We start from the raw sequence: 18,352 nt of genomic DNA, 5'->3' as shown, positions 1-18,352 counted from the left end.
TAGGCAAATTTCTTTTAAAAAACAGCATGAAACATTTTCATAACATCTCTGGTGAGGCCCTCTGTTTCAACTAATGTCACATAGTTCACTCTCTTTTGAGCTCAGTATCCCTTCTATTCTTTAATTCCTTTTCTTGGGGAAAAAATACATAATCACAAAATTGAGAATAATTTTTTAAAAAGCTTCCCTGAATTGCTATGGTGTAATTTCAGTAAATAAGTTCCTAAGTGCACGAGCTCCTGTGAATATTAATTTTGCCTCACAACAAATCACAAGCACTTTTAATTTGACCAAATACCACTCTTTGACAGCAGAGAATAAACCAAAAACTTATTTTTTACTACAGCTAAAAGTTAGAAAATAAAATAAGAATCTTAGAAATGCAAGGAAAAACTGTACTATAGTTATTCCCAAAATAAACAGAGTAAGATGCTCTATCGAAACCTTGAGAAAGTATGCATACTCAACAGTTCGAAAATCCATACCCACCAAGAGAATAAATGCTACATGTTACAGATTCTCTGTGAAACTTTCTAAATACAATTGCTAAAACCAAATTTCTTGGGAAGCATTATAAGTGAAAACAAACTTATGATTTACAGTTTGCTCTTTTAAAATCTGACATCTTAATACCAATACTTGACATTTTTCTTGCATTATGTGAGAATAATAAGAATCAACTATGTAAAATAAACCATCCAAAATACATGAAAGATATTTGGAGAAACCGGAACGAAATTTGGAAGAGAAAGGACTAATGTCTAACCTCATTAAGAATTACATTATCTTTCGCAACACAAAACCCAGATTAGAATAAAGATTTTTAAACCAAGTATATTTCGATATTAAACAGTGCCTTCTAGGTTCTGCCTTGTAATAGATAATTTTAGCAAACTCTCTAATGACTTATTTAATTAAAATAAGCAATACAATACAAAAAAACAATAAAACTGTCTTTTTATTACCCATTTTTTTAGTATTCCATATGTGTCTGTACTAATTAAATCTGTATACTTTTGACACTGGTAAGCCTGTTTCAAACAAGGACCTCCCTAAGTTTTAAAAAGTGATAAAAATCAAATCTGACTTCATTTAAAAACTTACTAAATGCTCTAGCTGTTTATAAAAAGTAAAAAAAAAAAAAAAAAGAAAAAAAAGAAACAAGACCAAAATTTAAAGCAAGCACCTTCTGATCTTCTACTCAAAATTTCCTTTTTTAAATGTCAGCATTCTTAACTCCTCAGGAAAGTAAAAAGCATTGTCCATTGAAAGTTGCTGATTTGCTTACTTGCAAAAGAAAAAGAGCAAAGGTGGGTTTGAAACTGAAGAATGTGTATCTTTTCCAACTTTACTTGATATCCAGATAATACATCCTCTTTCAAAATCTAAATCTGACAATGTTCTTTTTTTTTAATCTACTGTGGTAACAACTAACCAAAAAACCAACAGTAAATTAACAAATTCATGACCAGTTTAAAGATGTCCTAATAGCTAAATGAATTATGAGATTTTATTTTTCTAAATTCAAGAATTTCCCAAAATTAAAGGAAAAAAAACCTGCCAACAGTTATGATTTTTTAACACAACAAGAAAAAGGGAATTTATTTAAAGTTCAAAATAATCACAAAAAAATGAAACATATCATTGAATATTACCTATACCTACAAACTTTTTAACATTTCCTCCAAAATTCTAATTGAAAAGTGAATCATTTTAAAAGACACAGTTTAGCAACCCTAAACCAGCTTCTATTTAAAGTTCTCAATACTTAAAGGATATTTCTGTAACCATTAGAAGCAAAATAATAATTAAGTTTCCACATTTACTGCAAGAGAAGGCACCACGTGGGCTACTGGAACTGTCGGGAGTTGGGTTATAGATCTAGAAATTCTACAGGCTTCTGGAAACAAACATCATGGTTGTCACAGATGAAATAGGCACAGCTTGGAAAATCCTAGCGTATTCTTATGCTGTATCCATCGGATCACTGTACCTGTATCTTTTGTTGTCCACTGGCACTATGTCCATAGCAATGTAATATTGCTGGTGAGGATCTAGTCCTGAGATCTTCACTCTCATTGCTGGAAACATGCGCCTATGCATACAGGGGGGAGGAAACAGGGTATGGGTTTTGTTTTTGTTTGTGATTAAGCAAGGAGAATGAATAAGCAAGCGAAAAAACCTCTGGAAACCTCTCAGTTTTTCATATGGACAAATTTAGAGCATTCACTTTGATAACGTTAATTCAAAGAATCAGAACACAGGATGCATCAAAACTGAGGCTTTTAAATGTAATTTGCTGCACCCTGTCATGCACGGTGTTTACTGAAATGTCAGTACAGCTAAAAAGAATTTTACCCTGAAGGAGTAATAGCATGAAAAAAGCAGTTTGTTTTTTAAATAAAAATCAATGAGCATATTTACTTCAATAATACAAATGATAAAAATGTTCCAAAAGTAGAAATAGAAAATCTGAATTTGTACAAGTGATAAAATATATTATAATGTGAAATTTTAAAAGGGTTATAAAAAACCACAAGGAGCCAATGTGCCATGCTATAACCAAACAATATGTTCTTTATTGAGACAGGACTTCCTGTCTGCAGCATGGTAAAGGTGAAGTGCAAAAGTTGCTCTAAATTTGAAAGGTATAGTAAAACTTCTTTATTGAAAGCAGAAACTAAACACAATGTATATTTACCAAATCATTCCTTCCCCCACTATACCCTGGAAATACTTTCCTATTTAACCACACTTACTCAAAACTTTGCTAATTAAAACAAATAAAAATCTACATTTCTTTAGGCTTCCCAGAGTTGCATATCAAAGGAGATGCTAAAGTACACAGGCTATCTTTTAAAAAAGACTCAGTAGCAAGAATCTAACAGCAAATTATTGTGTATGAAAAACAAATAGAGCAGTTCTTTTTTTCTCTAATTTCTATCTAATGATTTATGTCTAGGACCCTTCCAGTTAATTTAATTTTTGCTAATTTAACCTTATAACACAAATTTTAGCACTGTTATTTATCAAAAACTTTTTCTATAACAATAATGCCACTAAAAACCACTTCCAGAGAAAAGAAAGTCCATTATTCCTAACTAGGCATGAGAACAGTTTAATATGCTGGCTGTTTTAGTGTTATTTCAGTGCACCTGTAAGATAAAGAGTAAAGGTCTTTAACTACATCCTTTATAAGACAACTGTTGCTTTGTGTTGTTGAAGACTGAATTTGGATCATTAATAAAAGCTCTGTGAAAACGTAGAAGGTAGCATATGGATTCAATAAAATATGTTTTTGTAATTTCTAATAAGTTTGGATACTTTTATGCTATCCAGGTTTTTGCCATGTGTACTCCCTGAAAGAGTTGCTGTGCTTTTTTAAAGCTCCTTTTAAGGAAGATTATTATTCATAGATTTCACTGCACTAAACGAACTAAAAACTTTAAAATGCAAAAATTTCTGTGCTTCCTTCAGATTAATAGTATCTGGCCAACAAACCTATTTTTTACTAACTAATGAATGTGCAAATTTCACAATTTCAAAAAATACATATAACTTCCTACAATTTTTCTTAGTATTCTTCAGCAAATTGAGACGAATGTGTTGGATTTCATTTAGAAAAAAATAAATATATATAACCACGTAACTGGATCTACAAATGGAATGTTTTTTTAAAAAACGGGTAATTATTTTTGCAGGGATTATAATGTATTACTGATGATTCCAGTAAGTTTTCATTCTAGTATAATATCAAAATAGCACAAGACATCACGTTCTTACATTGCTAGGAAATCTTTTGATAAAGAACCAGCCTGGAAGTCTGGAATCTAAAAAAAAAACAAACCATAGTTTTCTAAAGAGTAAACTGAGGTTTCTTTCTTTCTTTCTCTCTCTTTTTTTTTTTTTTTTTTAAGGGGTGGGGAAGGTTAAGGGAAGTCATCTGTTCAGTAGTTCCAGAAAAGATAACTAGAGCCTAAACACATGCCTGGACGGACGTATACATAACCACGAATCTGAGACTACCCAGCACACGGAATATCAGCCGCAGCCTCTGGCGCAGCGGCACCGGCGGCCACGCGGATTTCCCCTGACGTCCCAGACTGCGGCGGGGCTGTGCCCCTCGCCGACTGCACTCTGCTGTAGGCGGGCAACGCCAGTCTCAAAGTGAACCACAACCCGGGCCTTGTCTTTTCTATACAAAAATGCTAACCAGAGACTCCACAGCTCTGCAGACCCTTCTCCTCCTAAGCCGTCTGGGGGATAAGGTGAGGCCAGGGCCCGAGCGTTGGCGACAGATCACCCTTTACCTGCCCGCCTTGGTGATGATCATCTCCGTGCCGATCTCGTGAAAGCGCTTCCAGAGCTCTGCTCCCTGCAGATCCACCCGCGGGGCCGGCGGCGAGGGCAGCGGGGTCCCCGGCCGTGCCAGGGGAGGCGCTGGGGACCCCTTCGGGGATCCTCCCGGGGACGCCAACGGAGAAGCGCCCTGCAGGAACCCGTCCTCACAGCCGCCTGGGCAGCAAAGGCAAAGAGGGGGTAACGGTGAGGACTCGTGGAGGAAGTCGGGTGGGGAGACTGACCCCCGAGGGCGGCTGGGGAGACGAAGAAGGACCAGGAGAAAAGGCGAAACTTTCGTGCCTTCGGATTCTTCTAACAAACAGGCCCGGGGTAAACACCCGCTCTGCCAGCCCAAGGGACTCGACGTGCCAGCGAGGCCTCCAAGGACCGTGAACCGCGGAGGCATGAGGGCCACGTCCACCCCTCCCTCCCGGCCTCGGGCGGGTCAAGGCCCCAAATAAGTTTCGCGCCGTCGCCGGCGTCTTGGATACGTGGCCAGCTGAGGCTGAGATGGATTCCCGAGTCCAGAGCCCCACTGCAGACCCCGACACACCGGCCACCCGAAGCGCACGCAGAGAAACCGCCTGGCGTCCGGCTCCCCGTGCGAAGTGCCTGGGCCTCCTTTCCCGTTAGGCGTCCGAGGCCCCTCGCTTTGGGCCCGGGCGGAGGCATCCTCCAGAAAATTCTTCAGCCTCGGCTCGCGCCAAACTCCCCGACAGCCCTTAGCTCCCCAGCCAAGCAACGAAGGGGCGAGCAGAGCGCGAAAAGCAAGCCCACCGGGGCCGACGGCCTCGGCAGCGGGAATCCAGAGGGGAAGGGAAGGGCTCAGCTACCCCTCGGGAAACCACGTTTGCAAATACGCCGCCCTCTTCCTGGTTTGCCCAAACTGTTTAGGGCATTCGTTCCGGTTTCGGGGGGGTTATGCCGTCGCTCCCCCCACCCCCTTGCTTTTAAAAGTTAGGAAAGAAAAAAGAGCACCCATTGGCTGGAACCCCAAGGGAGGCAGATGCGGAAGGCGCAGACCTGCACCGCCGAAAGCCTCAAAGAGCCGCGGCCGAAGGCGCGGGTCGCCGAGGGGGCGGCGGCAGCCCGAAAAGCGGGGCTAGGAGCGGCATTTTAACCGTCTGGAGGGCGACCTGAGTTGAGCGGCGATAGCGGCCAGGGCGGCTGTGAGCTTCGGGCGCGGACACCTAAGGCCAAAGCGCTGGTGCTGCACTGCCTCGGGCACCGAGGGGCACCGCGCGCGCGCGCGCCCTTAACTCGCAGAAGTTCAGGTTCCCCGCGGCCGTGCGGCCCCGCGGGACCGAGAGGGACGCGCCGGGAAGAAGTTAGGCGGGAAAGGGCCGACTCACCCGCGGCTCCGCGGGAGCCGCAGCTCCGTTCCAAGTCGGCGCAGCTCCGGGCTGGCCCGGATGCCGCCCCGGCCGGTGGCGGGAGTGCAGCGCCTTCGTCTCCCTCGGAGGAGCCCTTTTCCCCGGCGCCACCGCCGCGGCTGCAGCCTCCGTCATCTACCGCCACGGCCGCCTCTTCCGCGCCCAGCTTTCGTCGCTTCTTCTGAAGCTGTTGCTGCTTCTCCGCGCCGATCAGCGCCTCCACGGAGAAGGCGTGCGCCTTAAGGCTTAGCATGCTGCACGGCGAGCCCCTCCGCTTCTCGGCCATCCCCGCCGCCTGGCGCCCGCCCGCCCCTCACGCATATACACTCAAGCGGGCACACGTACACACTCGCTCTACTCTCCCACCAAAATCTGAACGACTCTCGGGGCCTCCCGCAGGCCGATCTGCCCCCTTCCCTGCCGCGGGCAAAAACAAATTTGGCGTTTCCTCTTTCTCGCTTGTGTTGGGATCCGAGGAACCAGCGACGCGCCCGCCAAGTTTCCTTCCCTCGGTCTCTCGCGCGCGCTCTCTCACTGATGCACTCCTTCGTTCCCACCCCCTCCACCTCCTCCTGCTGCTCCAAGATCTGCTTCGACTGATGCGCCAGAGAGGACTAACATGGGTAAAAAACACTCTGCGGACACAAATTAGGGATTGTAATTGAAATTTGTTGCCTTGATCTGTCAGCACTTCCAGGCAGGAGAGCGGTGGGAAGAACTTGCTCATTAGTGTCAATAAAGTGGTGAGGGTGGAGTCTGGGTACCTGTCAATCACCTGGAAGTCCAGCCAATCAGGCGGCGCCGACAGCTCACAGTCCGCGCCCACTTCCTTACAAGGTCTCAAAAAAAAAAAAAAAAAAAAAAAAAAGAGAGAGAGAGAGAGAAAAGCGCCGCCGTCTGGCTTGGAAGTGCCAGCCCCGGGCGCTGAACCCGGTCAGTCTCTCTGGCTGCCACATCCCACTCCAGCCCGAGTCTCTAGTTTTCCTCACCCATTCCTAGGAAGGGTGAGGCTCCTGACTTTAAAGCGAGATATCACCAAGTTAGAATATCAAGAATCTTCCAAGAAACTTTAAACTCCAGTCCCACTCCTTTATCACTTAATATTGCTACAACTCAGAACATTTTTGAGTGGGGACCATTTACAGCCACCAGGCCCGTCTTTTCTCATTTAAACATTCCCTCATTTAGTAGCGCCCACTCTGCCAAGAATGGCATTAGACTTGTTTATTTATTTATGTTTCTGTTTTACTTAGTGGCTTTTTCTTGGGAAGGGTGTGGGAATTCACGGTATATTTAAATCCTTTATATTTAAGAGAGCAAAACTTTATATTATCGCTTAGTCCCTCATATTTACTAGTCTGTAAAAGTACACCCTTTTCAGAGCCTCCCTTTCCTTTCAAAGCATGATGATAATTTTAAAACGTTAAATCGTGGGATGTTACTTCTACATGTCTTCAACAATAAAGATTTAGCTTTAAATCTCCTAAAAACTTCGCAAGGTGAAATGTTTTAAGATACAATAAAATTTCTATTGCCCTTTTTTAAAAATAATGTCTCTGTGACTTAACCTAACTCCATACTTGTCCTCCTTTAAACAATTTGCCACTACTTTTCTCAGGCTTTTAAAAAGCCAACTTGTTTCTTTAAAGCAAAATTAAAAAAAAAAGTTTTAATTGAATAACATCAATCATGCATCCATACAGTTTATAGTTTCAACTCGATTTTGGGGGGGGGGAGGTCAGGATTAACCCCCAAAATGGTTTTGGTGTAAATAGAGCAAATATAGTGCAGAAGAAAATTCCTGATACATATTATTCTTAGATTTTTGGTATAAAAGACAGGATAAGGGTTGTCTTTTTCTTGCGCTCAATTCAACCTCCACAACTTGTTACCTCTGACTTCTCGCTAAGCTTTCAATGGAATGATAAGGAGTAGCCTCGCCACTGTGATCTTTTTACCATAGCTCCGGCGGAGCGCGCCGTTGCTCCGAGGTAAGGAGAAGAGCCCGGACCAGAGCAGGAGGTGCCTAGGCGTATATCCACGATCTCGCCTCCCGACCCGGCCCCAGCAGCCTGAGTCAAAAACGCCTGGGTAACACCCTCGAGGAAGACGGCTCTTTTAAACTCTTGAGAAACAGATTCGACTGGAAGGATATGTTTTGCATTTGTAAAAGAAGGCTTTGCAAACAGTTTGGAGCGGGGCAGATCCCGGAGGGCGCCCCAGGCGGGTAACACAGCCTAAAATGTAAGCGCAAACCCGATTTCTGTAGGCTAGCGGAAGGGGAAGCAGGCTTGGGAGAGCAAAGAGGCCACCTGGAGGGCTTGGGCTGGGAGTGGGAGTGGAAGGATGTTGGGCTGGGGGTCGGTTGCAAACTTCGCTGGAGGCTGCAGCTAGAGCTCCGCGTGCTGGGCGTCTGAACCCCGCACCAGCAGCCTGCAAGGTCTCGGCGCCCGGCTGCAGGCCCAGACGCGAAGGAGCGAAGCAAAGAGCCTTGGGATAGCCCTTGAGACCTTGGAGAAGGCAGCGAAGCCAATGGGTGGAGTCACCAGGACCACAGGCCTGTACCGGTCCCGCCGCCCGAGAAGGAGCGGCTCATCCTGAGAAACCTGAGGCCGCCAGGGACGAACGCATTTTCCAGACGTGAAGCTTGCCTCATAGGTGGGTTCTTGTCCATTTATATGCTCTGTAGCTCAAATTGATATACAAGGGACTAGACGGCCTGCAAAGGCGCCCTCAGGATCATGCAGCTCAAAGGTCTCCTCTGTCCCTCTGCCACTTCTTTCACCTTTTCCCAGGGCAGAAGGGACCGCAGATCCCGGAGCTCACAGACACCGAAATACTTATGTCTACATAGACTACAAGCTGGAAAACTGAGCCTCGCAGACACCCAGGATGTCAGATAGAACGTGACCCTTACGAATAATCCAGATGTGTGCTACGTGTTCAGGGCAGAAAGAAGCGTTGGTCCGTTTAGTACAGGTCCAGACCAGGATTTGGGAACCCTAGCGATAGAGCCGCACGGCCGCTCGCCGCCCCGGATTCGCGCTTAATCTGTCCGGGCTTCCGGACCTAACAAGACCAGCTGCACCCGACCCGGCAAAACAGCTAGTCGAAGACCTCACCGCACTAGGACCCTTGCTCCAGGACAGGGGGCGCCCCACCCCTCCCAGAAGCCGGAGGGAAGGAAGGTCAGAGTTTGTAGGCAGGAGGATTCTTGGCCTTAGGTGTGAAGGCGAAGCCAACGCCCTTAGAAGGCGTTTTCTCAAAAGCGTGGCTTGCGCGTGTCGGGGCCATTCCAGGGCCTTGCACTTTACTTGTCGACAGAGCAAAAGAAACGGGACGGGACGCGAATTGGCAGAAGAAAAGCTCGGCGGAATACGTGTGCGCCTGTGCACATGTCTGTGCTTGTGTTCACGTGAGTACCCCCGTGCGCACTTGTCTGCGTGTGCACTTCTCTGTATGGGCCTGTGTGCGCGGATGCGCGTGTGTGCACCTGCGCACGTGTAAACGTGGAGGGGTGCCTATGTACAGAGAGCATGCGCCTCCTGTCACTTTAAGAGAGAAAATGTCTTTTCCCAGGTTGTGCTACATTAAGGAAATGATTAAAACTAAATTAAACTGTCAGCCCTCTGGCAAGACTAGCCAGGCTCTATTTCAAATAAAAGCCACTCAGGGAAGAACATTATCAGAGTAGGTCTGTCTCAGAGACTTGGCGAGAAGGGAAAGGAGAATGGTACCTAGTGGGCTGTATCCAAACAGATAGCAAAGTTAACTCTGGGGTGGGGGGTGGCTGAGAGGGAGGATTAAAAGGCATGTCTGGTTCCTCCTGTTTCTTTCTTTTCTCTCTTTTCTTTCGCAGTTTAAAATTGGATTCTTAGAAAGATTCTTTTTTGAAGCTCATTCTTTCTGTAGACTCTATTATCTATGTTTAGATATAGCTTACCGTTTCTTATCTAGATAACTATTATTTATATTATTGTATTTTGTTTTCTATTTTTTATTTTTGTGTTTTGTTAATAAGCAATTGCTTATTTTTAATTCCAAATTTTAAAGTCCTATGTGCCAGGATTTCATCCTCTAAATAGACTAATTTTTCTTTTTTGTTTTTCTTTTTTCTTTTGCATTTGACAATCGCTGTAAATTTCCAAACTCCTGTTTGATTTCCCAGAATAACAATTCGACGCAGGGAGGTTTACCCTGGCATACAGGAGGGTCTGTGTTTTGCTCCCTGAACTCGAGATGCACCATGTAGTCTCTGAATTTCCAAATAGGCAAGATCTGGACTTCCTTCCCACGCATAGAAAGACATTTTATTATTCACTGAAATACTAGCCTAGCAAGAAATAGAGTAATACATAGGAGAGTCGGGGTGAAGGAAGGCCCAATCCAAGCCCCAAGAGAGATAATTATTTGTCTGTGTTACTTTGTAACTTGATCTGGGAAGGAGCCATATCCTAATTGGGGGCCAGGGATGCCAGAAGCCTCCCCGAATCACAGGACCGCGCCACACACGTGGGCTAGGGCTCGCTGTCTCCTCCCATTCCCTTCCTTCTTGTACATACTCGTCTTCGTGCCTCTCCCTCTGATTTGGGTTAATAAAAATAATAAACTATAATCTGCAAGATTCCAAAGTCTACAGGAATAAATGCAGGCAGGCAGGGTCTGTCTGGCTGCGCTCTCATGGGCTTATCTGCTGCGGGCCTCAGCTGCAAACCCAGGCCCAACGGAGAAAGCGATACAGAACCGCAATTCCTCACTGCAGCTTCTGTCGCAAATAGCACACACAGACAGCACCTTCGCACGGGTTGGAGCCTGTTTACCATCTTCTCTTCAACAACCAGTCTGTTCCATAATTCTGATCATCTGAGACTTGAGTCTGTCTACAAAAGAACTCCACCAGCCTATGGAAGAGCCCTTCAGGGCTCCAGGAAACCCAGAGAGATTCTCCTGTAGTGTTGGTTTTCAAATCAAGGCTCATTTCTCGCTGAGTCTTTGAGGAGGTGCAAGTTTTGGTAAAGCCAAGGGAAAGTGTGCTCTGGGGTTAATCTTGTCTTCATTCCTCCTTCCTCCAACCTCCAAGTTCTCCAGCTTGGAGACGGGAAAGGAAGGAAGAGAAGAGAAGGGGCCTCTGACTTACCAAAACCGGGGTTGAGAGGTGCCCAGAACAAACTCACTGCACTGGGCACATGAGCTTCCCCATTCATGTCCTATTTCCAGCAGCATCTGCTCTGCCTCCAGAATATACTGAAACTATTTTTCACCCTGTGTTGAAAAAAATCACTGCTTCACTTCCTCATTCACTGACCCACACTCCTCCCACAGCCATACAGTTAGGGGTTAGTAACAGAAATGTCCAAGAAGGCCACACTTTTTCTATCACTAAAACCTGATTCAAATATAAGGTGGCTTGAAGGAAGTAATGGAATTAACATCTAGATGTAAATGAATACACAAGGGTAGGTAGTTGGACCTCACTGATATCAACATTGCAACAGATTGATTTAGATATAAATCAAACTGAGACAGTGAGTGGGGAAATTAAATTATATCCTCAGATAGTTAATGGACATTTTAGTAGCTTATGCTATATAAAATTGTGTTTAAATTGATTTTTAAATATGTATCTTCATGTTCTTTGAGTTAAATATGTAATACTATTTCCCCATAAACAAAGATTATCTTAGCCTGATGCTTTACTAAAATGAATTGAAAATGGAACGGAGCGTCCCTAACTCTGTTCCATTTAAGAATTACTAGCTAGAGTTTTTAGCTTTTTATAAAACTTATTACATACTCTAATTGGCTGTAAATTGGCCCTGTTCTCATTTTTCACAACTGTAGATACCAAAGTTCTTAGACAGTGGAAATTTTGTGCACATTTATATAATCTGCTGAAAGTATAAACAATGAAGAATGTGACTGGGATTTATTCATATTTTTGTACTGACAGATGAGACATTTCAATTTCAGGTGAATGAAAAGATTTTTAACAGTAATTTAAAGGTAGCACAGGAACTGCCCCCCAAAGAAGTGGGCTATTGAAAAATAGTATTAGCAGTGGGAATGAACCCTGAATTCAAATACGTGAGCAAAAAATTTGACAACAAACTCTGACGTTTCTGCATGAGTTCTGGTTTTGATTTCTTTTCATTTTTAACTGTGTGGACTCTTTCATCCCTTAAGAAGTATATCATGAACAACTGAGATCAATGAAAAAATTAAGATCCAGTTCTTTTCCCTCTAAAAATAGAGGGAGAAATACAAAAATATTAAACTTTGTCTTAAATAAAATAATCTTCCCGGAATATATTTCCAACCCGGGTTTTCAGGAAGAACCAAATTGAGAATCTTCGAGCAAAAGCCTAAAGAATGGTATTAACAAGAGGAACTCTACCCAAACATTTTGATGTTTCAGAAATGCTGTTTGTAAAGAATCTTTGGCATGTACAATACTGCATTTCCAAATCCAGCCTCATGAAGAAAGAGGGAGGGAAAAAACCCATCTCAGGCCATTTGTAATAGGTGATGTAAATTCAGAATAACTAGCATTTCTAGAAAGACTTCTGCTTTTTTATGTTAACCTTTAGCCTTTGGTGCGGGTTCCTTCTCATATTACATAAAATGTACTTTAAGAAGCACTCACTACCTGCTACAGATGTCCAGGAATAACTGAATTATGAAAGTCGGAAACATATGGCAGTTGCCTATTGCACAAGGAAGGTACATATGAAAGTTATAAATTTTTTTCTTTAAGTCAGCATTGTAAACGCATTTTATAGGGTTCACAGTATGTATTACATCTGTAGATTTAATTTTTGAAATATACGTTTTTGGAGATATTTGTGTTTTGGGATTCTAAGAGAAAGAACTCATCTTGATGAGCGGGGGTGGTTAGAAATAAAGGGAAAACAAAAACCAAAAAATAAACATGTGGAGAAGCAAATACATTTCCTTTAATTTCCCAGCTGGTTATACTGAAAGGACATCAGACCCTCTACTGGCAAAGGATGGCTCACAGCAGGGGTACTGCCCATCAGCAGAGCGTTCTGAATTTACTGACATCCCCCTTCCAAGAAGCAGAGATGTCAACTTGGGGAAATCCGGGTTGGGGCGGATATAAAAACCACCAAATTAAGAACTGGATCACAAATGTCAAAAATGCAGCAGTTCACTTTACTCTTGAGAAAGAAAAAAATGCCCAACAACTTGCTGATCTTTTCCCATCAAAAGCTTAGATTTAATTTAATTTCATTTAATACCTTTAAAGCTACATACATTGATCGCAATCATAATATTATATATTCAGTATTATCCGTGGACACCAAATGCTATCAACTACCAAAGTATCATCCCTTAAGCCTTCAAAGTTATTTTAAAATAATCCCTCCAATTTTCTACCTGTAGCCCCCTGTGGTATCTTTAAATTTAATTTTAATTTGTGAATTTTAAAACTCACTGTTCTCTTGTTCAAGTTTATTTGGAGAAATGTAAAAAGCAAGTTATGAGAAGGACTCGGTCAAAAAAGGAGTTTAAACATACTTGTTTAAATACCCTAAAAGTGGGGCAAGTGCCTACAGGTAAGATCACTGTGGGTCAGGTCAAGAAAACCATCCTCAGAATTTCACTGTGAAAGTGGAAGGCTGATCTACCCTTTGTTGTGCTAGGATGAAATTTACTTGGGTGTAGAGATAATGCAGAATAAAGCAGACGTGCCCTTCCCAGCACAAGTTTTATTTGGTTGTATTTTGAGTTTCCCTTTACGATCAACTGTTGAGTGGTCGCTTGGATTTTCTCTTCTTTTCCAGTTCCTACCTTACCGAAGGCTAGTCCTGCCTAGGTTTTAAACTACTTAGTCTAAGCGGGGGTGGTAAGAAATTGAGCTTTCATTACTAGGGACTTCCCCCTATAGGCCGGCGGGGGGGAGAGGGTAGATCTGGAGGCGCAGAAAAGACTATCAGATTCTTTTCCATCTATTTACAGCATTTTGTGAACAAGGAGAGTGCCAGGGTAATTTCTGATTTCCTTCTTTTCCAAGTGTTGGGTCACTTCTGAGCCCCCACCCAGTCCTTCCCAAACCGTTCTGCTTCCTCCTGTTAACATTTATAATTAGACCTCTTGAAGGAGACCCCCCCCCCCAAACAGCATTTATAATTCATTATTGCTTAGTAACAAAAACAGCAATAACGGTTAAAAGGTATAAAGAAATCATTTCAGTTTCCGGGGCACCCTAGAATTTCTGGGACGGATCCAGCTGGTAAAACATTTAGGAATTCACATTCCCGATGAGGTTCCACGCCTAAAATTAAAATCCAGTCTGGGTTTCTAACGCTCATTTTGCTTTGGTCAATATCTGCGTTTTCTTTCATTTTGTTTGCGTTCCCTTCTGGGTTTGGTGCTTTCCCCCCCGTCTCATTGCCGAAGACAATCTGATTTACAGTTTGACTGAGAGTTGCATTTCTGTTTAGAAGGTGAAACGTCCAAGTCAGTTAGCCAAATTATTCCCCGACGGCTCCAATATTGCGCCAGAGTCCCAGAGTCAGTTATTTTTATGTCTGACTGTATTTCAAATGTGCAGGGTGATAAATAAGACCGGCCTCGAGCTGCAAACTATCTCACTGTGTTGAAGAACAATTGACAAAAATTAACCCAGCCAAAGCGTTGGGGTTTTCGCGAGCCGCTGGAGCATAAATCAGCATCGCCGGCGGCTTCGGGAAGCAGCGCTCTCGGAGCCGCGCGCCCGCAGCATGCCGCGGCGACTTTCAGCAGCCGCTGGGCTCGCCTGGCCCGAGTGAGTGGGCTTGGTCTCGAGGATCCGAGAGGGAACAGGACTCGGTCCCAGGTTCAGAGTCATCCCAGAAGGGACACACTGGCGGAGAAAGGCATGGTTACGCCTTAGCGACCTCCTAATTTACCTTCTCGAATTCTCCAGTGGGGTGTGTGTGTGTGTGTGTGTGTGTGTGTGTCTATTTGTGTATGTAAATATCAAAGAAGACTAAGGGAGGCTAACTTGGCAAGGGTGTGTGGCGGGGAGTAACCTCGACTGTGTCTGGATCCCGGAAGAGCTTCTCTGCTCTAGTCACTTGAAAGGCATATTCGTCTTAGCTATTAACAATTAAACTCTTTCTACGGGAAATCAAGGGTGGAGGAAACTCTGCGGAGGCGCCGTAATTGCTCGGGGTCCAGAGCCCGCCTGCGCATTCACTTCCCAGTGCACACGCCCCATTCCAAAACCCCGGCTCCCGCTGAGCCCGCGCCCTCCTCCTCCGAGCGTGGTGGCAGGCCCTGGCGCACCCCGGACCTGTAGGTCAGGAAGGCAGGGGGCGCCCGGAGCAGGCGCCGCCTCCCCTCGCCACCTGTTGGAATGGTGAAGCCGGAGACCTCGTACTGCGGGTGGCAGCGACGCGCGGCTACGGGCGGACTCGCGCTCAGCAGCCAAAGTGAATCCCAGCCGCGGTTTCTGTTGATAAGTGGAAAGAACAACCCTCTTGGTGATAAGTGCACAGTAAGTGCGAACAATCAATAGATCATTTCCTGGGGCGTCTGTTCTGAAAAGGCCCCCGCTGTTCAGTGGCTCCGGGAGTTACTGATTAGCGTGTGTGACCGTGGCCCCGCGGCGCCTCCCCTTGCTAGAGAGAACGGTGCGCAGCCTCGGCCACCGCCCCGCACGGTGTCGGGCTCCTGGGAGGGAACGAATAATAAGGATCACTAAGCCCCTCTGAAACCTCCCCAGACCCTTAAAGCCGCACCACCCTACCCGGGCAGCCTTGGAGGCAAGGAGGATCCCAGGGTGAACAGCTATGGCTTGTGTGTCTGTGTGCGTGCGCGCGCCCCTGAGCGCGCGCGCGAGCGTGCGTGTGTGGCTTAGTCTCAGGCTCTCCGTCTGGGTAACCGCAGTAGAGCCGAGGAGGGAATGGGGGTGGTAGGGGGAGAAGGCGATTCTTGTCTTCTATTTGAATTAAGAATTCAGTTTAAAAACTGGGTTTCGGAGCAAAATGAGAAAAAAACCTAAACGTCCCACCCACTCCCGCAGGGAGCTTTAATTATGGAGCGGGGCTCCAGAGGAGGCCACTCTTTTCGGCAGACCGCGCCCGGGGGTTGGGCGCCCACCGCACTTGCTGGCGAGGGTCTGCAGCCGTGTCCAGAAGAGCCCGGGCCTAGTGGCTCCGAGGCTCCGCGACGCACGCCCCTTCTCGCGCTCCGCCCCGCGGTCACGGGCCCACGCCGACCTCGGCAGCCGCGCCGCCCACCGCTTCCTCACCCCGGGGCGTAAACCCGAAACCACCGGGTCCTGGGGCATCGGCCTGCGTCCTGGCCGGTGGCCCGCCTTTCCGGAACATTCAGGGACGGGCAGGGGGGTGGCGGCAGACCCAGCTGCGCTCCCGACGCGTTGCCGCCTGTATTTGTTTCGTGACCTTGACCACGTCCCAGCCTTAACCTTCTCAAGGTTACAACTGGGAGAGTAAACCTTGCGGGGTTCGCCCGCTGGGTGGTGGAGTAATATATTCCGGTGGGGAGGAAGGGGGCTTGGCGGAGAGACTGTCAACTATCCCGCTGTATGTCTGTTTTCAGCCCTCCCCCCAATTTTGAGGTAATTCAGGCCCTGGCCTGCGACCTCCTCCAGGAACGGGGCTCATGGGCGTTTAGGCTCCGAGGAGCCGGCCATACTGCAGGCGGGTAGGCGCAGGCGGAGCGCCAGGTGGGGGCACAGGGCGCCCTTGGCAGCGTCGGCTACATCGCCCCATCCCGGCCCGAGGAGGAGCAGCCTCGCCCCGCACGTCCCGGAGGCTCGGGCCCAGCTTCGGCCCCGCGCCCGGTACTCGGCTCCGAGCTGACCCCGCCACCTCGCCGCCGCGGGCAGCGGCCGCGGAACTCCGCAGCCCCAGGCGGGAGCAGAACCTGGGCGCCGGCCGACGCAACTTAGGCTGAGAGGGAAGTCGCGTACGCTGTGCGGATCTGCGGGGCGCGACGAATGCGACCCCGAGTCGCGCAGGAGACCTAGCCTCAGAGAAGGCATTGGCTTCTGAGTCTGTCAAACCTAAACGGAGAGACTGTAAAGGAAGAAGTCTCCCAACCCTTCGCAAAAATATAAACCATCTGGAAAAGAAAGCATCTACTGGATGGAAGGAGACGATTGCAAATGAAAGGTAATTATAAGGAGGAATCTGAAAGGAAGAGCAGCACATGTTTTCTTTGCACTCAAGTGCAGGTAAACCCTAGTTTTAATTATATAAGGCAACCCTCAAACAGAAGGCTTACGTCTCCCCAAGCCCTGGGGCAGCCAGCAGAGATATCTCAGTCAGCTTCCCATTCCCATGACCTCTTACCAGATATAGGTTAAGAACGCACTTCTCCCCCATGGTCATTGCCATTTAAAAGCCCAGAGTACATCACCTAATAACTTTCTTGACTTCGCTCATTAATAAGATTCTCTTTTGTTTTGTTTTGTTATTGCTGTTTAGAAAGTCATATTTCACAAGTTTTTAAGTAGGTCAGCTGTTTCAAACGGCCCCATCTTGAATCCTCGCAGACCAAAAAATGAATGCAACCTAACCTGTATATGGGGTAGTGATCTAAGACGGTTATGGGCTCTCAGTTGCATAGTGAATTCTGAAAAGACTTCATTTAAAAAAATGAAAAACATTTTGGGGCAGTTACAGTTACATTAGTACATATTGTGGAAGTAAGCTTGCAGTTAGAGAAAAACTATTAGAAACAGCTGTGACGTTAATATTTCAAAACCCAGAGTACTCAGTATGCTCAGTATCTACTTTTCATCGTAATTTTTTCTTGGGCATTCACATAATGCACTACTCTCTGTGTATAATATAAGACACTTGTTTAATAAAGCAAGTGATTGTCTGTGTCAGGGAGATTTGGTCCTCTCTCCCTCTCCCAGTCCATGTGCAGAGCAGATCAAAGACCTGAATTACCTCTCTCTTTCCAAAGACAGCCAGATGGTGTCTTGATTTTCTTCTTCTTCTTCTTCTTTTTTTTTTTTCCGATTCGCTAGCAATAGAATTCAAAGGACTGAAGAATCTGTGTGATGCTACAGATGAAAGCTCTATCCAGGTAACATGTTTTAATTAATATCATGCCTACCTTATCTTATTCCACTTAAGTTTTGAGGAGTCTTGAGAATCCATCTAAGAAATAATATGAAAATGATGAATAAGTGATTAGAACAAGATAACATAGAAATCACAATCTTGGGTCAAGAACAGAAGAAAAAAGAACCCTGAGATGTATGTGGAGTACTAGACACGTATTAAAAAGCAACTTTAAATTTGTCTCTGAGCCTCCTAGGAGCAAAGTGAAACATGGTTCTCATTGAGCACAAGGAGAGATCATAGAAGTTCCTTACAATATGCAAGGTATTTTTCTCCAAGGGGGTGGTGGTGATGGTGATCACAATGATACTTGAACTTTCCATTTGTTGTTTTTTTTTTAAAGATTTTATTTATTTGAGGGGCGCCTGGGTGGCTCAGTGGGTTAAAGCCTCTGCTTTCGGCTCAGGTCATGATCCCAGGGTCCTGGGATCGAGCCCCGCATCGGGCTCTCTGCTCAGCGGGGAACCTGCTTCCTCCTCTCTCTCTGCCTGCTTCTCTGCCTGCTTGTGATCTCTGTCAAATAAATAAATA

At 45.7% G+C, this 18,352-nt stretch overlaps 1 protein-coding gene and 1 long non-coding RNA gene across 5 annotated transcripts in view; one reads left to right on the top strand and one right to left on the bottom strand.

The window, feature by feature from the left end:
- Nucleotides 1-6,425, bottom strand: part of TBX18 (T-box transcription factor 18) — a 28,616-nt gene extending 22,191 nt beyond the window's left edge. The window contains exons 1-3 of the mRNA XM_004773585.3: nt 5,694-6,425; nt 4,311-4,515; nt 1,994-2,095 (exon numbers count right to left, since the gene is read on the bottom strand). Coding sequence (XP_004773642.1) covers nt 1,994-2,095; nt 4,311-4,515; nt 5,694-6,000 — 614 coding nt within the window. The 5' untranslated portion in view covers nt 6,001-6,425. The remainder of the gene's footprint in view (nt 1-1,993; nt 2,096-4,310; nt 4,516-5,693) is intronic.
- Nucleotides 6,426-14,960: 8,535 nt separating this feature from the next.
- The window catches only part of LOC106003837, an 86,487-nt gene continuing 83,095 nt past the window's right edge, over nt 14,961-18,352 (top strand). For 3 of the 4 annotated variants that reach the window (XR_006605529.1, XR_006605530.1, XR_006605528.1), the window contains exons 1-2: nt 15,531-16,858; nt 17,725-17,783. This is a non-coding gene — a long non-coding RNA (uncharacterized LOC106003837). Of the gene's footprint in view, nt 16,859-17,724; nt 17,784-18,352 lie in introns of all 4 variants that reach the window. The other variant, XR_006605531.1, reaches the window with a different exon arrangement.

The sequence above is a fragment of the Mustela putorius genome, unplaced genomic scaffold, assembly GCF_011764305.1.
Source record: "Mustela putorius furo isolate JIRA1106 unplaced genomic scaffold, ASM1176430v1.1 tig00000166_pilon_pilon_pilon, whole genome shotgun sequence".
Taxonomy (NCBI): Eukaryota; Metazoa; Chordata; class Mammalia; order Carnivora; family Mustelidae; genus Mustela; species Mustela putorius.
The sequence above is the reverse complement of the archived record's forward strand: the minus strand, read 5'-3'. Positions and strand labels throughout refer to the sequence as shown.